Below are 22,150 nucleotides of genomic sequence, written 5' to 3' on the forward strand. Positions count from 1 at the left end.
TGCAGTCCCAGATCTGGTAGCCTTAGCTTAGAAGCTATAATGACTGTTGAGAAAGGCAGACAGCCCTTTTTACAATCAACTTCAAACCACTAATACAAGTAAAACATCACAGGGGAGGGAACAGTAAAGACTTACACAACAGAAAAATCTAGTGATGTCACCATAAAGTATCTACTAATTCTTTTGTTGTTATTTTATTGTACAAATACTTCTCTTTGGAATCCTTCTGAAAAAGAATATGCCAAAGGTAGGGGGGGGAATACAAATAATTTATTGTGGAAGATACAGGGTCTGATGAGCTACTGTTAACATTGTTATGATGATTATTACTTTCAAGAAAAAGAAAAGCATAGTAAGAACAAAACGGGACAAAGCGAAGAAAGCACCTGATTAAAAAAAAAACATCTTTCCCCATCTAGTTCTAGATATCTTGGGAGAATTCCAAATTAGCACAGCCAACAGGATATTGCGGGATTCATGTACATCTGGTTAGGGAACACCAGTTGGGGGAAGCTGATCAAAACCATGAACAGTTATGGTGGCATCTCCAAGCTAGCTCCTAAATGCAGAATGTGTTGCTTAGACATGTTCAGACCGTACCCTAAGAGTCAGACCTGCTATAAGCGTAGTAGAGTCCATCCCAAGTCCACAACATGAAGCTCCAGTGCAACTGCTTCTCAAGAACAGAAGAAAGCCAAACCAAACCAGCTTTTGGCACCAGTCTGAGCCTGATGTTCTAGAAAGAATACCTCTTTCTTCTCAGATTTCTGAAACCAGTCCAATGAAAATATATAAAGTTCGTTCCACGTCATTGCCCTTCACCCACTCCACCCTTACACCCTCCCCCAGTTTAGACAAAGCAATTGAACACGAGGTACTACATATTAATAATCCAAAGAAGGCCTGGGCACCTCCCCACCCCACCCCACCCCCTTTTCTATTCATACTTTCAAACGTTATGGAGAATTGCGCATCCTAGAAGGAAATTCAACTAATAACACAATTGAGACAATGGAATTCCTTGGAAAGCTGCTTTAGGGGCTAAGAACTCATCCAGACATCTCAAATCCACCACACCCCACCCCGAGAAAACAAAAAACACCCTTTCTTAGGTCCACTGATTGTTCTATTCCAGCAAACTCCCAGCAGCCTTCCTTTGGCCCTTGCAACTTACCCAAGAAAGACATTAAATTTTTGTTTTTGAAAGTCTAGAAGAAGAAAAAAAGGAAAGCAATCAAAAATAAGGAAGAAGAGGAGGAGGAGGAGAAAAAAGGAGCTGAGTTTACATTTGAACGAGCCTCAGTCCGTTTCTAGGCGTACCAGTGGAAGTAAACCCTTAAAACTGCAACTGTCGTTTGGTAAGGCACTACAAGGGAATGATTTAAAACTAAGACTGTGACAGTGTAAAATGGCTGTGCTGAGGACCACACCACAAGAAAAAGGCAGCATCAGCGCGCACATGCGCACACACTCACACACGCAGACACAGATATACCTGGACAATCACATTTGTTACATGCCTATGTTATATCACTTTTTTTGTGCAATAACATTGAGGAAAAGTCTATTGGTATCACTGGAGCTTAACACAAAGTAGAAAACGGCTGTATGGATGTATAGTGCTACATTCTACCAAGGGCCAGCTAGAACTTCTACTCCTACACTAGCAACCCAATCCTAAACACTTGGGATTGTGGTACCTGCTCCCAGTACTGCTGTTATGTTCCAACAGCAAGAGCACACACTGTTGTGCTTTGTGAAGTGGTGACCAAAGTAGCCATCAGCCAGAGCAGGCAAATGTTAGGATTGGACTGAAAATGATGAAGGGTTATTCAGAGAAATAAAGGGGGGGGGGAAGTATTTTCAAGTAAGGAAGTTGAGATTCTATCATACATTATTAAAGACTTTTCCTTTAAGAAAAGGGATTTATCCAGGATGCTCAGAGTAAGAACAAATATTCAGCACGACCTTTGATTTCATCAGATAGTGTTTTCTGCTCAGTGTTTTTTCTATCTTCCCAACTTTCTAATGCTTCTAGACTTATTGGGAGAGCTGGAATAATCCAAAACGGCTCTCGTTTTTTGCTCATTCCATTACCAACAGAAAACACATCACACTTTTTGTTGTGTTTTTATTTATTTTGGGTTACAGCAACCAGTGCAAAGACAAAGTCATAACCCTTTTGAAATTCTGGATAAATCCCTAATTTGTATGCTTCTTTGTTTAATTAAAAAAAATATACCCAAACACCTATGAAACTTTGTATTAGAAGATTTGAACAACGAATTCCTAAACGGAGTCTCCTGTAATCAGATGAAAATAATCTGTAAAAGTCTCTTGGTGAAGTAATCCAAAACAGGACCAGACAACAGGGGTCCTTCTGCTTCTCCCACTATGTGGTTTGGTGCAGAATTTTATTTATTTTTTTGTATTTTTATTTTTCATTCTTTTTAGCTTTTTTTCTTTCTTTTCTTTCTTTTTTTAAATAAAAGTGTAGAACGTGTCTCGTCTTCTTTTGTCTGCTTTCTTCCTTAAAGTCTCCTTCGTTCAAGTTTTGTCGGAATCTCCCATTTGCATTGTTCATTTGCCTGTGACATTCTTCAGTATAAAAGCAGCCGTGTTCCTCTCCATGTGCGCTGAAATGTCTTTTCGTTTTCCTCATTCCAGTGTTTAGATGTACGGGTACTGGTTGATTTTTGTAGGACTTAAGGGATATCCAGTGTAGACGGAGGCTGGAGATGCACTGATGTAGGTTTGATGGGCAAACTGAGCTTGATACTGACTTGGGTGGATTGTGGGTGATGGAAGGACACGGGGGCCCATGCTGACCGGAACTTGGTGGACGATGCTGGCTGGATAAGTAGTGTGCTGTACGGTGTGTCGGGCTGAGCCTTGGGAAGCCACTAAGTGAGCCACGGTGCCTGTGGAACCCAGAGCCGCGGGTGCTGTGTATGTGTATAGATGAGGTTGAGTTGGCAGATGGGCGGCGGCAGCTGCAGCTAAGTGAGGATGGACTGTGCCATGGCTAGGACTGTTGTGTGGGAAGGAATACGGTGCCTGAGCAATTGTTGGAGTGATGTAAGCCTGTTGCCGTCGATGGCTCCCAGTTGCAAGGTGTTGCTGCGCCTGCACAAAAGAAAAGGAGTAATTGATGGTAAGAGTTGGTGGTCCCTCTTTGTCATCTGGAACTTTCAGCCCTCAGGGTTACAAGCAGGGGTGAAATTCAGCAGGTTCTCTCAGGTTTGGCATAAACGGTAGCGGAAATTTTGAGTAGTTCAGAGAACCGGCAAATACTACCTCTGACTGGCCCCAGAGTGGGGAGGGAATGGGGATTTTGCAATATCCTTCCCCTGGAGTGGGAAAGTAATGGAGGTTTTGCAGTTTCCTTCCCCTGCGAAGCCTGCCAAGACACGCCCACAGAACCGGTAGTAAAAAAATTTGAATTTCACCACTGGTTACAAGTGTTTTATTAGGGGAAGAACTGAGCAATGTGGACTGTCTTGCATTTCTGGCTGGGAATTTGTCACCTTCTCATACTCTGCAGTATATGCTAAGCATGGGTAGAAAGATGTTGAGTTAAAAGACAAACATTATGCCCAAGAGGATGATTTTTTTTTGGGGGGGGGAGTGTAGCCAATGTACAAAAATCAAATATTCTAAAATAATGTATCAGTAAAAATTGTAATAACTTTATGGAATGCCAAAATTAAAAAAAAGGAATGTGCCTCCGTTCCAGGCATTAAATCCTCTTACCTTCACTACTGGTTCGAAACTGGGAGTGCGCGCATGCGGTGCTTCTGCACATGTGCAGAGCATCCGTGATGACGCCTGGGCAGGTGGGCGGTCTCACCGCCACCACTACCTGCTCCCCAGAAGTGGGGTGAACTGGCAGAATGCCACCTCTGCTCTGTTCATACAATTTTAATATGAGTATTAAAAAAATAATCCTCACATTTCCAAATTTGACAGACTTTCAAAAATGAAAAATTGGGGGGGGGGGGGGAGAGACACCCCAAAGGGATAGTTTAATAAAATCAAGAAACTGAGACCCATGGAAATAGGTGTACCCAGCCTTCTTTTCTCTCTTTCTAGTAGGGAAACATATATTTCCCTATGTTTCTCACGGCTTAATTCCATGGATCTGAATGCAGGAAGACAGAGACTGTCAGACAAAAGATGCTTAAAAGAGTAATTTTTCTCTGCAGATTCCCCTCTCCCCATCCGCTTCTTTTCATGTTGGATTCTAGTTAGGAAAAGTTATTTTTATAAAGCAGCTGAAGAAGAAAACTCACTGGATTAAAGATACCAGTTTGTCTACCAAGTTTATACAAATGCCACACTATCTCATTAACAATATGAGAAAACCCATATATATATAGTTTTTGTTGTTGTATTATTGATACAGTGCACTCGCTAAACAAGTAAAGAGGACCTTGAGCCAGGAATTTAAAATTTTGTTATCCAGTGCCGAGAAAGGGAAAAGAAGAGAAACAGAATAAAGGATGGACGAATACACCTTTATTCCAGTTTTCTGTAAATAGTTTCTGTTGCTGTAGTTTAAGCTACAACAATGTGATTTTCTTTCACATTCACCGACTCTAAAATGCATGTACGTAGTCACTTGCATTCACATTTTGCCTAACTGTTCTGGCATAATCCAAACCAAGGACACAGAGGTTATGGTTTACAAACCACAAGCAAGGGATCTAACCAGGAACAAATCACTATTTGACTTAGCATGTTCAATAACTCAGTTATTGAGACCCACAGTCAGTGGTGAAATGTAATTTTTTTTTTTTTTGGAATGGGTGCTTTAAGAAGTGGGGAGGAAAAAGAAGTTCAGTTGTACCGTGCGATCATGGGAACCTCTTTTTTTCACTTTTTAAAGCATTTTTAAACTACTGGTTTGGGCGAATAGATAGTTAAAAATTCTTTAAAAAGTGAAAAAAAGGTTCCCATGATAGCATGCCACAGCTGATTCTCATGGAACCTCCCTTCTCCCCAACTTTTTGAAGCATTTTTTCCCTGCCTATTCGCCCGAACCAGCAGAAAAAAAAATGCTTTAAAAAGAAGGTGGGAAAAAAGCTTCCAACGATCGCACAGCTCACAGCTGAGCCACGCGATCCTTGGAAAGTTTTTTTTACTATTGGTTCATAGAACCAACGACAATCGTCCCTACCGGTTCGCACAAACCGGTGCAAACCAGTAACATTCACCACCACCACCCTGCCCACAGCTCATTTGTCTTGAATGAAAAGTTTCCTTCCTACGCCATCCCCTTTTCTCCTTTCTAACCTTCGATCCATGGTTGAGATCAGATGAACATAGCTAATTTTGAATAAACTAATCTCTATGGAATTAAGTTGCTTTGCCTGGATTGTAATGGCTAGAGATTATTACAAGGTTTTGTGGGCTCATTATCCTGGGCTTACCTGGCTGAGATTAAGAGGCTGCTGCTGCTGGAAGTGTGGTCCTGGCCGCTGCTGCCTGTAGGCGATGGCTCCAGATGAGCTCCCTGAAGAGTGACCACTGGTCGAGGTCACAATGCTAGAGGACTTTGACTTACAGGAAGATGAGTGGTGACTGGTAGTGACTAGAAGTGGGAGGAAGATAAATTTATTATTGCATTCAGGTCTGTAAACTTCAGCAGCTTTCAGACTTCAAATTGGCACCCAAATGAATGCCAAACTCCTTCTTGGTCAAGTTCAGTGGTGAGTTCCAGATTCCGTTCCAACCGCCCCCGCGTCACCCACATGGATGCGTGCAACACGCACATGCGTCGTACTTGCCTGCGATGCTTCCGCAAGCCTCTGCACTCCAGCTGCCCGGCGGAGCATTGCACAGGTGCCATACGTGCCATGCGCATGTACTCCAAAGGGTTAAAGGACAGGTAAGGAGCTCGGGTGGGTGGGTAGGCACTCCAGAGCACCGGAAAGGTACCCAGTGCTCTGGGCAGGCTCCGGTATGCCCTTACCGGGGCGTACCGCCTGCAACCCACCACTGATCAAGTTACACCTTGTTTCATTCATATTTAACCCATGAAGAGTGAGTAGTCTGGGGAGAATGTAAAACCTGCATTTACAAAGCTACATGTGTCTCTGAAGAGCCTCAGGGATGAGCCAAAAGTGGCCAACATCTTTTGTGTCTTTTCAAAATACATCCTGATTTTGCTACCACTCTAGAACTTGATCTTTTGGCTGGCAACAAGACCGTTATCTCTGTGTTAACTCTCTCTTCCCTCCAGGCATGACACACTAACCACAACCACTTTTCACCTTTAATTTAAGGGTTTTTATTCCTTGAAGATACGCAACCAACTTACCTGGTACCAAGCTATCACATTCTACTAAGACTTCGCTGGCCTGGGTTTTCAGCGGTGGTACAATGATCGTCCGAGGATTGCCATTACAGTGTGACTCTGGTGCAACCTTTGTGTCATAATTGTTTCCATTATTGTTTCCGCCACGATGTTGCACTGCGTATGGACTGTTGCCAGAGGAATCAGAATATGGCGAATCGTGCACAGTTACACAGCTGATGACGTTTTTTCTTTGCTTAGACAGGGGGCTGTAAAACAAAAGAAAACTTTTAAGTAACACATTCCTATCTGGTGATAAGTAAAAGCATAGCCAAATTCTCTTTTTTTCCAGAGTTTTTATCAGTTTATCAAAGAATAAATTCCAAAGGAAAAAAAAGTAATTGAAAACTTAGAAAAGAGGGAGGGAAAAGAAAAGAGATATAGTGGGAAGGGAGAAAAGGGGAAAAAAAGGTACCGACTTCCGACTTTCTTTAGCGCAGTAGAAGAAAACAACATTACAACCACAACTTTTTGCTTTTACACAACAGTATGTACAAGCTATTTCTAGAACAATAAGCCTATCTATTTAACAAAAACAAAATCAATGTTTCGGGTTTTTTTCATAGCAATCACAAAATCCGGAAGCAATTTCAGAATAGAAACAAGGTTTTATATATATTCTTTGGATAGACAAATGAATTTAAGCTGGGCTGTCAAAGTCATGTCATCAGGGCTCTGCGCTAAACCAGGCATGGGCATGGCCAGCACATGATGGATCTGGCCTGCAGGCCATGAGTTTGACAGCTCTGAATTTAAGCATCTCTATTTCTGTTTGCTGTGGGGAATATGACATTTTTTTTAAACATTAAAGGGAGAAAACACTTTTTTTAGTTTTGATATTCTACTAATTTAAAAAGTACTCAAGTATTATATATATAAAGGAGAATAAAAGAAAACTCTTCATTTTAAACCCAGAACTACATTAGTCATAGCAATAGCAGTTAGACTTATATACCGCTTCATAGGGCTTTCAGCCCTCTCTAAGCGGTTTACAGAGTCAGCATATTGCCCCCAACAATCCGGGTCCTCATTTTACCCACCTCGGAAGGATGGAAGGCTGAGTCAACCCTGAGCCGGTGAGATTTGAACAGCCGAACTGCAGAACTGCAGTCAGCTGAAGTAGCCTGCAGTGCTGCATTTAACCACTGCGCCACCTCGGCTCTGTCATGTTATCAATAGCACATCCTTAAAAAAATATGAAGCACAGTGGTAAAACCAGCCATTCCATTAGGTCAGTGATGGCTAACCTTTTGGTTGTTGGGTGCCAAAAATGCAAAGGTGTGTGTGTGTGTGTGTGTGTGTGTGTGTCTGGAACCCATAATGCAAACTCCCCCCCATGGGGGCACGACCTCTCCCACACTCCCCCCCCCTACTACTCATCTCCAAGCTGAGCTTGGTATTTCCTCCAGGGCGCCAGGGGAGACCGTTTTCACCCTCCCCAAGCTCCAGAAAGCCTCCGGAGCCTGGGGAGGGCAAAAAACAGGCCCAACAGACCAACTGGAAGTTTGGAAATAATCCATTTCCAGCTTCCGGAGGGTCTCCGGGGGGGGCAGGGGAGGCTGTTTTCACCCTCCCCAAGCCCCAGGAAAGCTTCCGGAGCCTGGGGAGGGCCCAACAGGCCAACTGGAAATTTGGAAACAATCCATTTCCAGCTTCTGGGGGGTCCCTGGGAGGCCAGGGGAGGTCATTTTCGCTTTCCCCAGGCTCCAGAGACTTTCCTAAAGCCTGCGGAGAGTGAAAGCCTGGCCCTTTGGAAGGCCGAAAATCAAGATGTGGCCAGTACACACATCTGGAGCTGATGGCTCACATGCCAGCAGATATGGCTCTGTGTGGCACCTGTGGCACGCGTGCCATAGGTTTGCCATCACGGCACAAGGTCATCAACACAAATGGCAGGGCTCTTCTGTTAATCCGATTCTTTCAGATGTTGGGTGTTGAGATGTGATTGCAGAATGATAGAGGAGATGGTGATGGTGTGACAGGAAGCCTGCTGGTGTCCCTCAACCTTGGCTGTTGCCTTGGGTGCAATGGAATTACACAACAGTGGCATCTCCCTCAAAGGCTCCTTAAATCCCAATAATTAATATAATTATTCCTCCCTTACTTTCACCTTGTCTCACCACAAAGACATGGCAAAGCATCAGAAGGCAAGAAAAGAAAAAAAGTGGATGGAAACTAATCAAGGAGAAGACCAAACTTCCTGATAGTGTGAACCATCAGTAGAAAGGCTTACTTTCAGAAATTACGAGTGCTCCATCACTGGAGGTTTTTGGGAAGAGATTGGACAAATTTGTCTGAAATAGTACAGGGTTGGATTAGACGACTTCCAAGATCCCTTCCAACTCTGTTCTTCTGTTATTTCTGTGTCAATATTCACATTCACTTTCTCTTATAGTCTTTCAAAACTGCCATTTGCTAACAACTTTTGAAGGAGCTCCAAGAGGCACCCCAGAGCTCTCGGGGGTCCCAATTTATACAATCTCTACTTGAGGCCAGATCTAGCATGAATTTATCATTAACCTGAACACTGAGATGTTATTCATGTGGATCCGTTGGTAATGAAATCAAAGGAGTTCAAAATAGTTAACACCAACGAATCTCATGCTATGCTACCAGTCTATTGAATAAAATGCAGCAATACTGTGTGGGACTCCCACTGCTTTGCTGTCTGATACCATTCAGGCTTTCCCTCAAAATCCTCCTTATTTTGATTCAGCTTTGAGGGTAGTCAGCTGTGCAAAAATGTGCTCAAGTGACTCCACTCCCAAATGGACTCTGGTCTTGACTACAGGAAATCTGAGCAATGTTTTCCTGGTACTACTATGTTGCTATGGCAATAGTAATTTTTATAGAATGCTGACAATAATTGTGGATAAGGAACTCAGCAATTAAATATGTTAGTGGACACTGTAGTTCTTTTTAAAAAAGCTTTTTCTTAATGTCTTGAGTTAGATGTATATGAGTAGAATAAATATGTATATGCAGGTATTTTAAAGAATGATTGTCCAAGGAATGGGGTACTGTTTGCTGAATAGTTTTTATCCCTGTTATTTTAAAGTTTAGTTATATACAACAAACAAATTACTTGTGGCTCAGTCAACAAACAATGTTTTTAAGCCAAAGCTTGACACGGGGGTGGGTGGGTGGGAGTGGGGCAATCTGGCTTCACACAAGCCAAACCACAAAGAATAGTGCAGTGATTGAACATAAAAAACATGCTACTTCAAAACTTAAAAAGTCAAAGATAAATTTAACCCTAACCTTAACCATGACAAAAATGCTATTGGTTTAGAATTTCAGAATTCTGTTTTTGGGAAAAGCATGGAACACACCATTCTTCTTTATTTCTGTTTAGGTCCTACATATTTGTTTTTACTATTCTGCCATTCTATATTTTTTCCATTGTCTTCTGACTTACTTGTTTGAATTTTATTTATTAGCCTTTCAGGCTGAGCTATATATTATTATATATAACTTTAGGCTTTAGAAACAGATGACTGGCACTGAAATAATAGAAGTAGGGGTTCTGATTTTCAGAACTCTGTAAACTTTGCATTCTAATATATTTCTCTAAGGAAACACTACAATGGAAGCTCTCATTTTACACAAATTTTAACTGATTTTTATGCACCCCCAAACTTTATATTCTTTCCTCCTTTTTCTAAAAGATTAGTGTTAGCTTCTTCTGCTATTACTGTATTTTTCAGCGTATAAGATGCACCTTTCCCCCCCCCAAAAAGAGGGTGAAAATCTGGGTGTGTCTTATACACTGAATACAGCATTTTGTGCCTCCGAAACCCCATCCCCTTCACAAAAATGGCTGTGCAGAGCCTCTAGGAAGCTTTCAGAGTTGCTCCTGGGGGCTGGGGAGGGCAGAAATGAGTGAAGAATGGGCTGCTTTTTGCTCAAATTTGCCCCCTGTCCCCAGGAGCACTCTATAAGCCTCCTAAAGGCTATACATGCCCCTTTTTTGACAAAAAGGGGCCCATTTTCACAAAAAAACTGGTCCATTTTCACAAAAACAGGCTGTTGTTTGCTCATTTGGGGGGGGGCACTCCCCAGGAGCACTCTACAAGCCTCCTAAAGGCTATTCATGCCCTTTTTTAAAAAACAAACAAACAAGCCCATTTTTGCAAAAAACTGGACTTTTTGGGAGGTCTGCAGAGTACAAAACCTTTTTTTAAAAAAATTGCCTCTTCAAAATCTTGTTCGGTCTTATACTCCGAAAAATACGGTAACTAATGCAGGGAATGAAACAGTACTTTAAAGCAATGTTTCTGAACCTCAGCAGCCACAGCCTCACAGCCAGCATGTGACCCTCTGGCCTCCATCTACAGCTTCTGGAGCATTACCAGATTCAGCTGGCATACTCTGTTTTTCCATTGCTGTTTTGCAGAAGTAGCAATGGATTGTTAAATCTCTGAAAAGCAAGGGCATATCAATTTCCATCCTTATAATCTCTTCAACTGCCACCTTTAGAAATTATATAAAACACCATATCATTGCATCCCTTAGATCTATGTGGTCCTTGGAAACCAAAATATTTTTAAAATAAAAAGAGGCTTCCAGACCTTAAAAAAAGGTGGGGGGTTGTCTGGCTACCCCTGCATTAGAGACAAGGTACAACCTTCAAAAAGCTCTTCATTTTAATGTACTATTCAACTGAGACAAAAATGGGGAATTGCTAATATTTCTTGAGACTGATGGATTTGCTGGGCAAAGTGATTAGACAGAATAGGTTGGGTATGTCACAGAAATAATGTATTGTTTTTTTCTCCAGGTTATGTGGACAGTTGGTTATTTTCTTTCTTAAATGTGGAACATTGGAAAATCGATTTCCAGGAATGTTCAAGCTGGATTGCTATGGAGGCTTCTCTGGACAATCTGCAGTCATCATTCAGTTGTCTTTGAAATAAATAGATTAGCATAAAGACTAAGATGACGGTCTGGGACCCATGAGGTTTGCAACTCCTTTTGACCATAGTAATCTCTGGAGCATGTGACAATCACTATCGTTCAGTTCAATTTATTTCATAAGGTTTTTTTTTGGAGAAGCTAAATAAAGGGGAAATCCAGGATGTCAGCTTATGCTCCCAGAGGAAAAGCATTAGTATTGCACAATATGATATTATTAATAGGTATTGTTTTTGCAGTTACAAATATCTCAGTGTTCAGCACACTTGTCAATCATTCCCAGCCCATAATTTTCCTAACATAGTCCCATACTTAGAAAGTTGTTGCTTCTTCCACTGGAAATTAATAACTTTTCCCCAATAGGCAAGCAAGAATTATTTATGCTACCCATCTCAAATACATGGCTCTTTTTGGCAAATGATTACAAACAAGATAAAAACATCATAACAAACCAATCAATAACATAGACAGCAGCTGAAATAAAAGATCATCCAAGAAAACAATGAACGCAACTGTGATAGGGGTTCAGCCACACATCCAGAGCTCCATCTCAGTAATATAACCAGGTCTTCAAGGTCTTACAAAAGGGCCAGCAGGATTGTGGCAAATCTGATCTCTGGGAGAATGAAGTTCCAAATATTATTTATTACTATAGCCTACATGAGACTCCCTTTCCAGAGGACCTTACAGTATAAATAGAATAAGAATAAATACCAAAATCAATTAATACAATGATATTCACTGATTCTGGCACACCAGCATGTTGAGGTAGTGTGGTCTCATTCATTCTTAAAGGCCTTTCTGAACAATCATGTTTTCGCATTATTATTCGACTAAAGGGAATCTATATTAATCCATGGAGCAAATGATGGCATAATTATATCATCATTATGCAACATCTCACTTTATGTCCCTGCATCAGACATTGGGATATGCGGACAGAATGATGGTCTTTGTGTTATAACATATCATACATCTCAGCATGTTGATATTGCAATTTGCTTTGAGTGCCTCTGGACACAATCCCAGAAACCTAATCTTAATAAAGAATTTGTATTTATAAAATCCATACCTGGAATTTGATCACTAATTTATTGATCAACAAATGAATTCTGAATTATACCCATTTAAAATAAGAATATTCTTCAGTTGTACAACACACTCAAGAATTTTCTCCATTAGGTGGCATACTTTAACTATGTTAGACTAGAACATAAGATTGTCTTTATTACATGAACTCTTCTTTCCCTACTGTTTTTCAAATCATGAGAATTGATTATCTATAAAATGTTTATTGATTAAAATGTATAGGTAAAATGATGGATTAAAGCACAGTTAACTTATTCCTATGCCTACTTATTCAGAAGCAGTTTCTCAGCTCCATCAACTTACTTTAGCTATGTATGCATTGATTCCTTTGTACACTTTATCTCCATTAGATATAAATAACATGGTATATAAACACGAATCAGATAGCACTGTTATTGAAGAAAAAGTGACTTTTCTAATATGAGTCTAAGATTTCACCTGTACTCATATTATGATTGGCAGTTTCTTTGGAGTTTAATTGTAACCTGTTTATATGAATATAGGACCTACTAAATTTAGTGGGATTTATTTCCTAAGAAATGATGAATTTGGAATGCTGCCATATAAAATGGATTAATTTTATATAAGAATGCTTATTGCTATAGCTCTATTTTTAATATACTGATTATTTTAATATATGGATGGATTGCTGTATATTAAAGTCAAAAGCTTAATATTTTTATATTGCATATTATTTTATGCCTTGGGTACTTGCATTTCAGAAATATTTAATAGCTTAAAGCTATTAAAAATAACTACATATGTGCATGTCTATATTTTATATCAATTATGAGATTTTTTTTACATGATAATTATATAATTATAATTATTAAACCTCAGTTTTGAACTTGTCTGGGCTTAGAAAAGAGTCCTTAATACTATTTAATTTTTCTAAGAGTTCTATAACCCTAATAGTCCCATTAGGGTTTTAGGCTAGATTGGGATGTTGCCCCCCCAAAAAAGGAGGAGGCAAGGAAAACTGCATGGTTATATCCATATATTCACCAGAAACCAAGTATGACTTCAGGACATTTCTTCATTATTTAAAATTAAAAGCTTGAAATATGGCACAATTGTGGCAATATCCAAATCATCATTATGAAATCTGAAATTCATCTTTTAAATTTAAATACTATATTTTTGGCATGCTTGTCTTTATCACAAATCGGATTAAGGACCTGGTTTAGATTTTAAAAAGATCTGGGTTAATTTTTCAAAAGTTCAGAAATTGGCCAGGAAATTTAACAATACCAATTACCTCCTACAAAGTGAGAATCTGTATACCCAATCTCTAATAATCAGTGACTTTTCCAATGCCATATAATCTACTGGGCTGCCTCTCTTCATGAAATACAACCACTTATCTTCCATGCAAAGACTGGGTTGATCAACCTAGGAGAGAAAAGATTGTATATAGCAATAGCACTTAGACTTATATACTGCTTTACAGCCCTCTCTGGAAGCATATTGCCCCCAACAATCTGGGTCCTCAATTTACTGTCCTCAGAAGGATGGAAGGATGAGTCAACCTTGAGCCTGGTGAGATTTCAACTGCCAAATTCCAAGCAGCTGGCAGCCAGCAGAAGTAGCCTGCAGTACTGCACTCTAACCACTGCGTCAACGTGGTTCATCCTGTAAACTTCTCAGAGAGGGATGTAAAGCACTGGGAAGCGATATATATTGTAAGTCTAAATGCTGTTGCTAACTAAAAGTGAAGCCGTGTTAACTAAAATCAGTGGATTGGCTCCATTGCATGACAAAGATTGGCTGGCAGTTCAGTGATAAATAACTCTAAAATGGTGCATACCTACATATTTTTGCTGAACAGCATATATGACGTCAGCTTACCTTGTAGGTGCATGCTTCTGTTCCTCTTCCTCATCGGTGTCACTGCTGATTGTGATAACACTGACTGTGGGGCTGGGGGTGTCAGGGATGACTATTGTTTGTCTCTGTCGTTCCCTTGTAGTACTAGAAGGTCCATCTCCCCACCCACATGTGACAGAGGTGCTGCAGGCTGGGCTGTTGTGCACCACCGCACAACGAGGAGGGGTGTTCTCCTTTACTCGCTTAGACCGCTGTGGAGAGCTGATCGTTTGAGAAGAAGATACCTCAAAGTTGGACATATTCCTGAAAATAGTGATAAGAAGAAAAAAAAACCAGAAATATTAAATGCTTGCAAAAAACAAGATGAACATGTTTTTTTCCCCAAGATAACCTCTTGTGGATCTCAATCCACTTCTAGAAAGAAAAATATTACACACAAGTTGCTGTTGTGGTGAATGGGGAAAGAAAGGAATAATTAGAATACAAGTCCTCAATTTACAACCACAGTTAAGCCCAAAACATGTTGCTAAGTGAAACATTTGTTAAGTGAGTTTTGCCCCATTTTATAACCTTTCTTGCCAAAGTTGTTAAGTGAATCATTGCAATTGTTGTTAATAACATTATTGTTAAGTGAACCTGGCTTCCCCATTGCTTGTCAGAAGGTCGCAAAATTGGATCACATGACCCCAGTGCACTGCAACCGTCATAAATATGAATCAGTTGCCAAGCGTCTGAATTTTGATCACCTGATCACGGGGATTCTACAGCAGCCATAAGTGTGAAAAATGGTCGTAAATCACTTTTTCTAGTGCCGCTGTAACTTTGAATGATGACTAAATTAGCTGTTGCATGTCAAGGACTACCTGTGGACAGGTAGGAGACACACAGAATGACAAAAATAGTGACTACTATTTCATTGTGCTCTACTGGAGCTTCCTTATCTTTCTGATTTTGTTCTTGTACCTCCGGTCTTTCCGACATGCCCTAAAAATTTGACTTTTCCAGCAAGCCGGTCTGGCTTGAACAGAATAAAATAAATGATTAATTTAATTGTTAATTTTAGTCTACTTTTTAAAATTGTGTTGTTAAAATTAATTGGGTTTGTTTTTGGATACTTTATTTAAGTTCCTTTTTAACTTTTGTAATGTTTTTTTTTTAATGTTGTACGCCGCCCTATGTCCTTTGGCATAAGGGCGGCATATAAATCCAATAAACAAACAAACAAACCTGCAAGTTGGCTTTTTGCTTCACAAACCCTGTCTAGCACAACACATTTACTCTTTCAAATTCAACAATAATATTTAACCACAAAGCCTTTCAATGCAAACCTACTGAAATAATGAAACTGGTGCTTATAGAAGAATTGGACTGTTTAGGTTGAAAGAAAATAGTGCAGTGTGGAAGATAAAAGGACAAATATTTCTGAGATGGTGAGAGTGGGCTGTACATTTCCTCAATTCTTTACATGTTTATTTCAATATTCTGCTTTTCTTCCAAGGAGCTCAGGCTAACATTTGTATTAAGGGGAAGAGTTTTGATTTAGTGTATTGTGGCTTACAAACTAAAATTTATGATTGAGCCAACTGAGACTCGCTAAACACTGCATCAGGGTTGTGTTTGACCTCAGAGGGTCGGGTGGGTGTGGCCAGCTTAATATCACTTGTGTCAGGGGCGCCTATGAGTTTGACACCCCTGCCATAAAACATTGTGTGAGCCAGTCACTCAAAGTTACCAAGGCTGAGCTCCAGATGTTTTTGTCTCTGACAGTTACTAAATACTGACAGTTGTGAGATGCCACGAAAACTCATAATATCCTTGACACTGTCTGGATTTCGACATTCAAATAATGGTTTTACTGACTAAGCCAAAATCGGTTGGATTCATGCAAGGCACTACATCAAAGCTGGTAGTTTAATTTAGTAAACCAGGATGTCATTCCAGAGCAAAGTAGAAAAAAGCTGCATTATCCCTCTACTGACCCCTTTTCAGGAAATTAAAAGGCCTCTTCCAAACACCTGGACCCATCGAGGAAAAATGCTGGTTACAAAAGTTTTTGTTTCTTAAAGTGTGCAAAGTCATTGATTCCTTAACTGAAACATTCCTAGCCCAGGGGGAAAAAAAGAGTGTGACTTCATATGGGTTCAGTGTGGGAACTCACACCAAAATCAAAAGCATTTCCTCTTGCAGATCTGAATCCTACATATTTCTAATTCTTCCATTTATGGTGCTGCTTTGTTTAGGAAGCAGAAGCATTTGGAACACTTAAAATGCAGCTCTGAATGGACCGCAAATGTACATTTGAAAGCTGGACAGAATTTGGGAAGGCACTAAATTCCTCTTGGACCTAATATTTACTCTCCAAAAAGCCAGCTTACTTTTACAATCACCAGCCAGCCTTTGTCCGAGTGCTCGCATTGGCAAACAAAGACCAAGCTGGAACGTTATCAAAGGGAGGGGAATTATGGACATATACCCGGCAATGAGTCCTTTGCATAACAAATGGCTGAACTGTAGCATTCATGGTGCCTGCTGAATACCAATGACAGAGACAGAGAATTCTTTTCTCCTGCAGAAGTGCATCACTCATTTGTATACTGTATTATCATGCGAAGCAGATTTCAAGCTACAGAAATCACAGGGCACATTCTGCGAGGGCCTCTTTCTATCTCTCACCTTCCCTGGGAGTAAATATCGTGTGCATGTGGCTGAGGAGATGGGGGAAGTTTAGCAGGCCAGGATGTGTTGGGAGAATCTGCTCCCTGTTTTAATAGTTGACCAGGCTTTTGCAGTTCCTATCTGCACAAGTCAAAAAGAGGGCTGTGAAAATATCTACAGACCCCTCACATCCTGGACATAAATTGTTTCAACTTCTGAAGGGCACTGCACACCAGAACAACTAGACACAAGGACAGTTTTTCCCCCGAATGCCATCACTCTGCTTAACAACTGATTCCCACAACACTGTCAAATAATTTACTAAGACTACATTACTATTATTCTTCTCTTCCTTGCTAGTATCTATCTCGCCCCACTTATGACTATAATCATGTTGCTTGTATCTTACAATTTATATTGTTTTTATTGTTTCCTAGTATGATTTAATAGCTTATTAGTAACCTTGACTCTCACTAAGTGTTGTATCTTTTTATTCTTGATGAATATATTTTATTCTCCTTATGTACACTGAGAGCATATGCACCAAAGACAAATTCCTTGTGTGTCCAATCACACTTGGCCAATAAATAATTCTATTCTATTCTATTCTATTCTATCCCTTCATATGGGAAAGAAAGCTGGAAAGAAGGGTTATTTATAAACAGATGGGTTTCAAACAGAGACTGTTACAAATTCATTATAGGTTCTCTGGCCTCAACCAGAGCAAACAAGCAAGGATGCGTCCCCGTTTTATAAAAGTGTGGATCTATTTCAAAGTTTCCTCCTATTATTGAGAGAATTGTAGGATTCGTTAAAAGAAATGTTTTGACAGACACATTGATTGGATTCCACTCTCAAGAGGCACAGTCTGAGAATGTTTTGAGTGTTTGCCCTGACAAAGTGCTGCTACACCCACTTGGAAAGAATGTTATCATATCTAGGGAGGGTTTTGTATGTGATCCGATCCTTTGCTCATAGGCTGAGATCACCTATATTATGGGCCAGAATCTTACTTGGAAGGAAATCGAGCCAGAAAAACAGTGTATAGCCAATTGAACGAAGACCTCTCATAAAACATCCATCCTGCAATCAGCAATATCCCTGACCAGAATGATGGTAGATATCACTGATAGGCAAAGCATGCATTATCCAGTCTTTGCCTCTGAGGGCTTGCCCACCTCTTGAAAGTCCCCCTTGTTCAGCATCATTTATCTGGCTAATGTGCAGGTGCACATGGGGAGGCTGTGGAGGCAGGAACTATCTACTCTCTTCCCCAAGAACTCAATCCTAGTTGATGGGGAGGTAAATAATGGACCACTGGTAGGAATACACTGAGACACTTCCTATATTAAAAATGTTTTCCAATTATCTAAGGCAGGGATGCCAAACCGGCAGCCCGCAGGCCTGATGCATCATGTGCAGGTCAAGATCACCCCAGCTCGTTGGTTGGGGAAAATGTCATGAAACGTCATGTGACGGCGACGAGACACAGTGAGTTTGACACCCGTGATCTAGAGCAAACTCAGATCAGCCACTCAAATGCCATTGGGTTCATGGACATTAGATATTCAGTGTGAGTGCCTGCAAGAAAAAAGCCTATACAGTGTACACAAGCAAGAGTTTTCTCTTGTACATTGTCAACTGGCAATGAGGGGAGATAATTGTGAGCATTCATGTGCTATGTATTCTGAGAATAATGCTTGACCTGAGCAAATTTGAGCTGTGTGTATTTAAAAATGTGCCACAGTGCCACATCTACCCTGGGAACATCTCTATGAAAGGAATGTGTAATATGATTTGCATAGATCCATTTGAAATTTAAAACTCTCTAATCAAAATACAAAATGGACTGTTCTGAATGTTTGGGAGGTGTTTTGAGCTCAAATAAAGAGCATTCCCCACTTGAAACAGTGTTATTTTGAGTTCAAAACACTTGCCAAGTGTTGGAAACAGCCCATTTCAAAATCAAAACAGCTGCTCCACAGTCAAAACAGGATACTTCAAATTCACTTAAATTTTTTTGCATATTCTAGTTATCTAAAGATTTTTTTTTCCATTTTCCCAAATCCTTTGTGTCTGCTCAGTGAAAAGAAAATGTACGACAGTGACTGGGCTCCATACTGGATCTCTCCTCTTTTTTTAACCAACAGACTATATGAAGAACAGACAAAAGCTGGCTTCTCCCCCCACCCTCCAATGGATTATCCTCCCACCCTCGTACCTTGCAGATGATTGGTGCTGTTTGCTCTTCCTTGAGGAGGTGGTGCTGGTTGGTTGTTGCCTCATGACATGAGCTACACCCACATTTAAAGGCTGGGCTGCTGGAAGGGTGACATGACTTGTTAAAAGTGCAGGTTGTTGTATGATGGGGTTGTAATGGCTACCGTGAGCATGTGTATTTCTGCAAGAAGAAAAAGGAAATTTTGCATATTTCAAAAATAATTCAGAAATCAATGGCAATACCATGTATCTGACAAGCATTTTAGAAATGATTCTTACTTCTTTCCATCTTCCCACTTCCATGAACTCCTCCTGCATTTGAAATAATATTTTAGTGCAGCTGCAATAACGTTTCCCAATGTCCCATATCCAGACCTTTAAAGGTGTTTTCAAGGGAATTCTGAAGAGTTCTTTCTTAATGTCCTCCTATGCTAGTACAGTAGTAGCAGGACATCCCCTATATTGATTTCATCTTTATTGCTGTCTTGTCACCCTTAACATCATTGATGTCTTTTGGATATCAGGACATTGTTATCAAGATATTCCACACTGGTGCCTTATCTTTTTAGGTAGAAGTAGTTAGCATGCCTAGGCCAAATTCTACGTTGCATTTAAGAGCTCTTGTATCTCTAATTTAAATGTCTCTGTAGGCTCAACCCATTAAGGCAACAACTTTTTATTATAAACTAACACAATAATCCATTTCTTGTGAGGCTAAAAATGTTCATTGCTGCTTATTGAACCATTTGGTATCAGTTGTTTTTGCAGTCCCTATCTGCACGAGTCAAAAAGAGGGCTGTGAAAATATCTACAGACCCCTCACATTCTGGACATAAATTGTTTCAACTTCTGAAGAGCACTGCACACCAGAACAACTAGACACAAGGACAGTTTTCCCCCTGAATGCCATCACTCTGCTTAACAACTGATTCCCACAACACTGTCAAATAATTTACTAAGACTATATTACTATTATTCTTCTCTTCCTTCCTAGTATGTATCTCGCCCCACTTATGACTATAATCATGTTATTTGTATCTTTCAATTTATATTGTTTTTATTGTTTCTTAGTATGATTTAATAGCTTATTAGTAACCTTGACTCTCACTAAGTGTTGTATCTTTTTATTATAAACTATCACAATAATCCATTTCTTGTGAGGCTAAAAATGTTCATTGCTGCTTACTGAACCATTTGCTATCAGTTGTTTCTGAAAGAATGAAGGATGAAATGCCCCCAGAGGAAAAAGGCTAGTGTGAAAACAATCTTAACTTCAGGTCATTAGAACGGGAAAAAAAGACACACACAACACACCCCACCGCCCCAGGATCAAGGATGCACATAGGATGATAGGTCTGAGGGTAAGACAACAAGAGTGACATTTGATAACCTACTACTCATGGAGAAATCTGAACAACATATCCAATAATTATAGAACAAATCATGGACCATAATGATGAGGAGATAACCTTCAACTCTGAACCATGATTAGCTCCTGCAAACAGCATCTCACAGAAGAAGGTTTTGTTTCTCTTTACCTCCAGTCTGCCAGTGGTTGTGTCCCTGCCATGGTCTCTGGGATTACAGTAGCATGCTGGACTGAGGTGTGAGTAGCTACCCCGGTCAATTGCTGCCAAGCTGGAGGAAGCAAGATTTGCTGAGTGCCACTCGGCCAGGCTTGCTGTGGATCAGAAGAGAAAATAGTTTTCACTATTTTATAATCCATTGTGTTTGGTGCTAACAAACCTTTATTGATGATCAGTTTTTAAAGAATCCTTTACAATACTGAATAAAGGGTTGCCCTGGGGGAGAGACGGGCGGCAAATAAATAAATAAATAATAGAGGATAATGTGGGAATAAAGTCCCATGCAGATGTTGACCTATGATAGGAATACTATATCTGGGCTGCAAAAATGGTTCCACCACAAAACCGCGTTCGACTAAAGCGCGCTCGACGAAACCGTGTAGCTGACGTCATCACAGCGCGACGAAAAAAGCACGCTGTAAACGCTAAAGCTAAAATTAACATCTAAACCTAAACCTAACCCCCCTAAACCTAATCCTAAACCTAACCCTAAACCTAACCCTTAACCTAACCTTAAACCTAACCCTTAACCTAACGCTAAACCTAATCCTAACCCTTAACCTAACGCTAAACCTAACCCTTAACCTAACCCTAAACCTAACCCTAAACCTTACCTTAACTTGAATCGGCTTGCTTTCAAAGCGCTTTTAAAGCGCCCTTTTTTCCCCGCGGTCGCTGTTGTCGCCCTGCTGATGACATCAGCGACGCGGTTTAATCGGGCGCGCTTTAGTGGAGCACGGTTTTGTCGTGCCACGGCAAAAATCAGCCGTCCATTAGCCGGCAGCAATGACTTTCAGAAAGTGCTGAGCCTTACTACCCTCAGTGATCACTGCAAACAACCCATATATAGTATTCCCAATTATTATCCAAAATTCTGCATAATTTTAGATCTCTGCCAGGAGTAATGGAGGAGAATGGAATGAAGATATTTTTTCAAAGAGAATATCAGAAAGAAGAGAATAATTAAAAGACAGAGAAAGGATCATGCTACCCATCGTTGACCTGCTGCCTTCTATAGACTACTCCCAATGCAATGCAGTTTCCAGATGAAAATTGTTGTTCCACAACATGGAACAGACCACCACAAATCAGACAAAAACATTCTAACAACAGCATAGCTAATTTAGTAGCAGTAGTCTGGAAAAGGGATAAACCATTAAAAGATATCCTTGAGATTAAAATAATATAATTTAGATCATTCTTATCTCAAACCAAGCATGCAGGCAACATCACTAGCATTAAGCAATGATCTTAATAACCTCTGTTCAATGGGTCTTATTCTAAGGTAAATATATTCAGAGCACTGAAAGGTACATAATGTTTATTTACAAATAAATTCACTGAATTTAGTAGGCCTGCTTCCAAATTAAGTTAGATTAACTTGCATCCCGTCTTCAAAGTACATTTCTGTAGGTATTCATGCATGTAATATTTATTCAAAGTAAACTCTACTAAGTTCAAGGTTAATTTTGCTCTATAATGGAATTTAGCTACAAGTCGA

At 40.1% G+C, this 22,150-nt stretch overlaps 1 protein-coding gene across 4 annotated transcripts in view; it reads right to left on the bottom strand.

Moving 5' to 3' along the window:
* Positions 1–251: 251 nt before the first annotated feature.
* HIPK2 (homeodomain interacting protein kinase 2) overlaps positions 252–22,150 on the bottom strand; it is a 160,183-nt gene continuing 138,284 nt past the window's right edge. For 2 of the 4 annotated variants that reach the window (XM_087723023.1, XM_087723021.1), the window contains exons 10-16: positions 20,602–20,744; positions 19,343–19,375; positions 19,065–19,244; positions 14,210–14,491; positions 6,323–6,567; positions 5,433–5,593; positions 252–3,126 (exon numbers count right to left, since the gene is read on the bottom strand). In XM_087723023.1, coding sequence (XP_087579149.1) covers positions 2,671–3,126; positions 5,433–5,593; positions 6,323–6,567; positions 14,210–14,491; positions 19,065–19,244; positions 19,343–19,375; positions 20,602–20,744 — 1,500 coding nt within the window. In that variant the 3' untranslated portion in view covers positions 252–2,670. The remainder of the gene's footprint in view (positions 3,127–5,432; positions 5,594–6,322; positions 6,568–14,209; positions 14,492–19,064; positions 19,245–19,342; positions 19,376–20,601; positions 20,745–22,150) is intronic. The other 2 variants (XM_087723024.1, XM_087723022.1) reach the window with 1 other exon arrangement.

The sequence above is a fragment of the Thamnophis sirtalis genome, unplaced genomic scaffold, assembly GCF_051295495.1.
Source record: "Thamnophis sirtalis isolate CommonGarterSnake01/CBP01778 unplaced genomic scaffold, rThaSir2_p1.2 scaffold_9, whole genome shotgun sequence".
In the NCBI taxonomy this organism is placed as follows: Eukaryota; Metazoa; Chordata; class Lepidosauria; order Squamata; family Natricidae; genus Thamnophis; species Thamnophis sirtalis.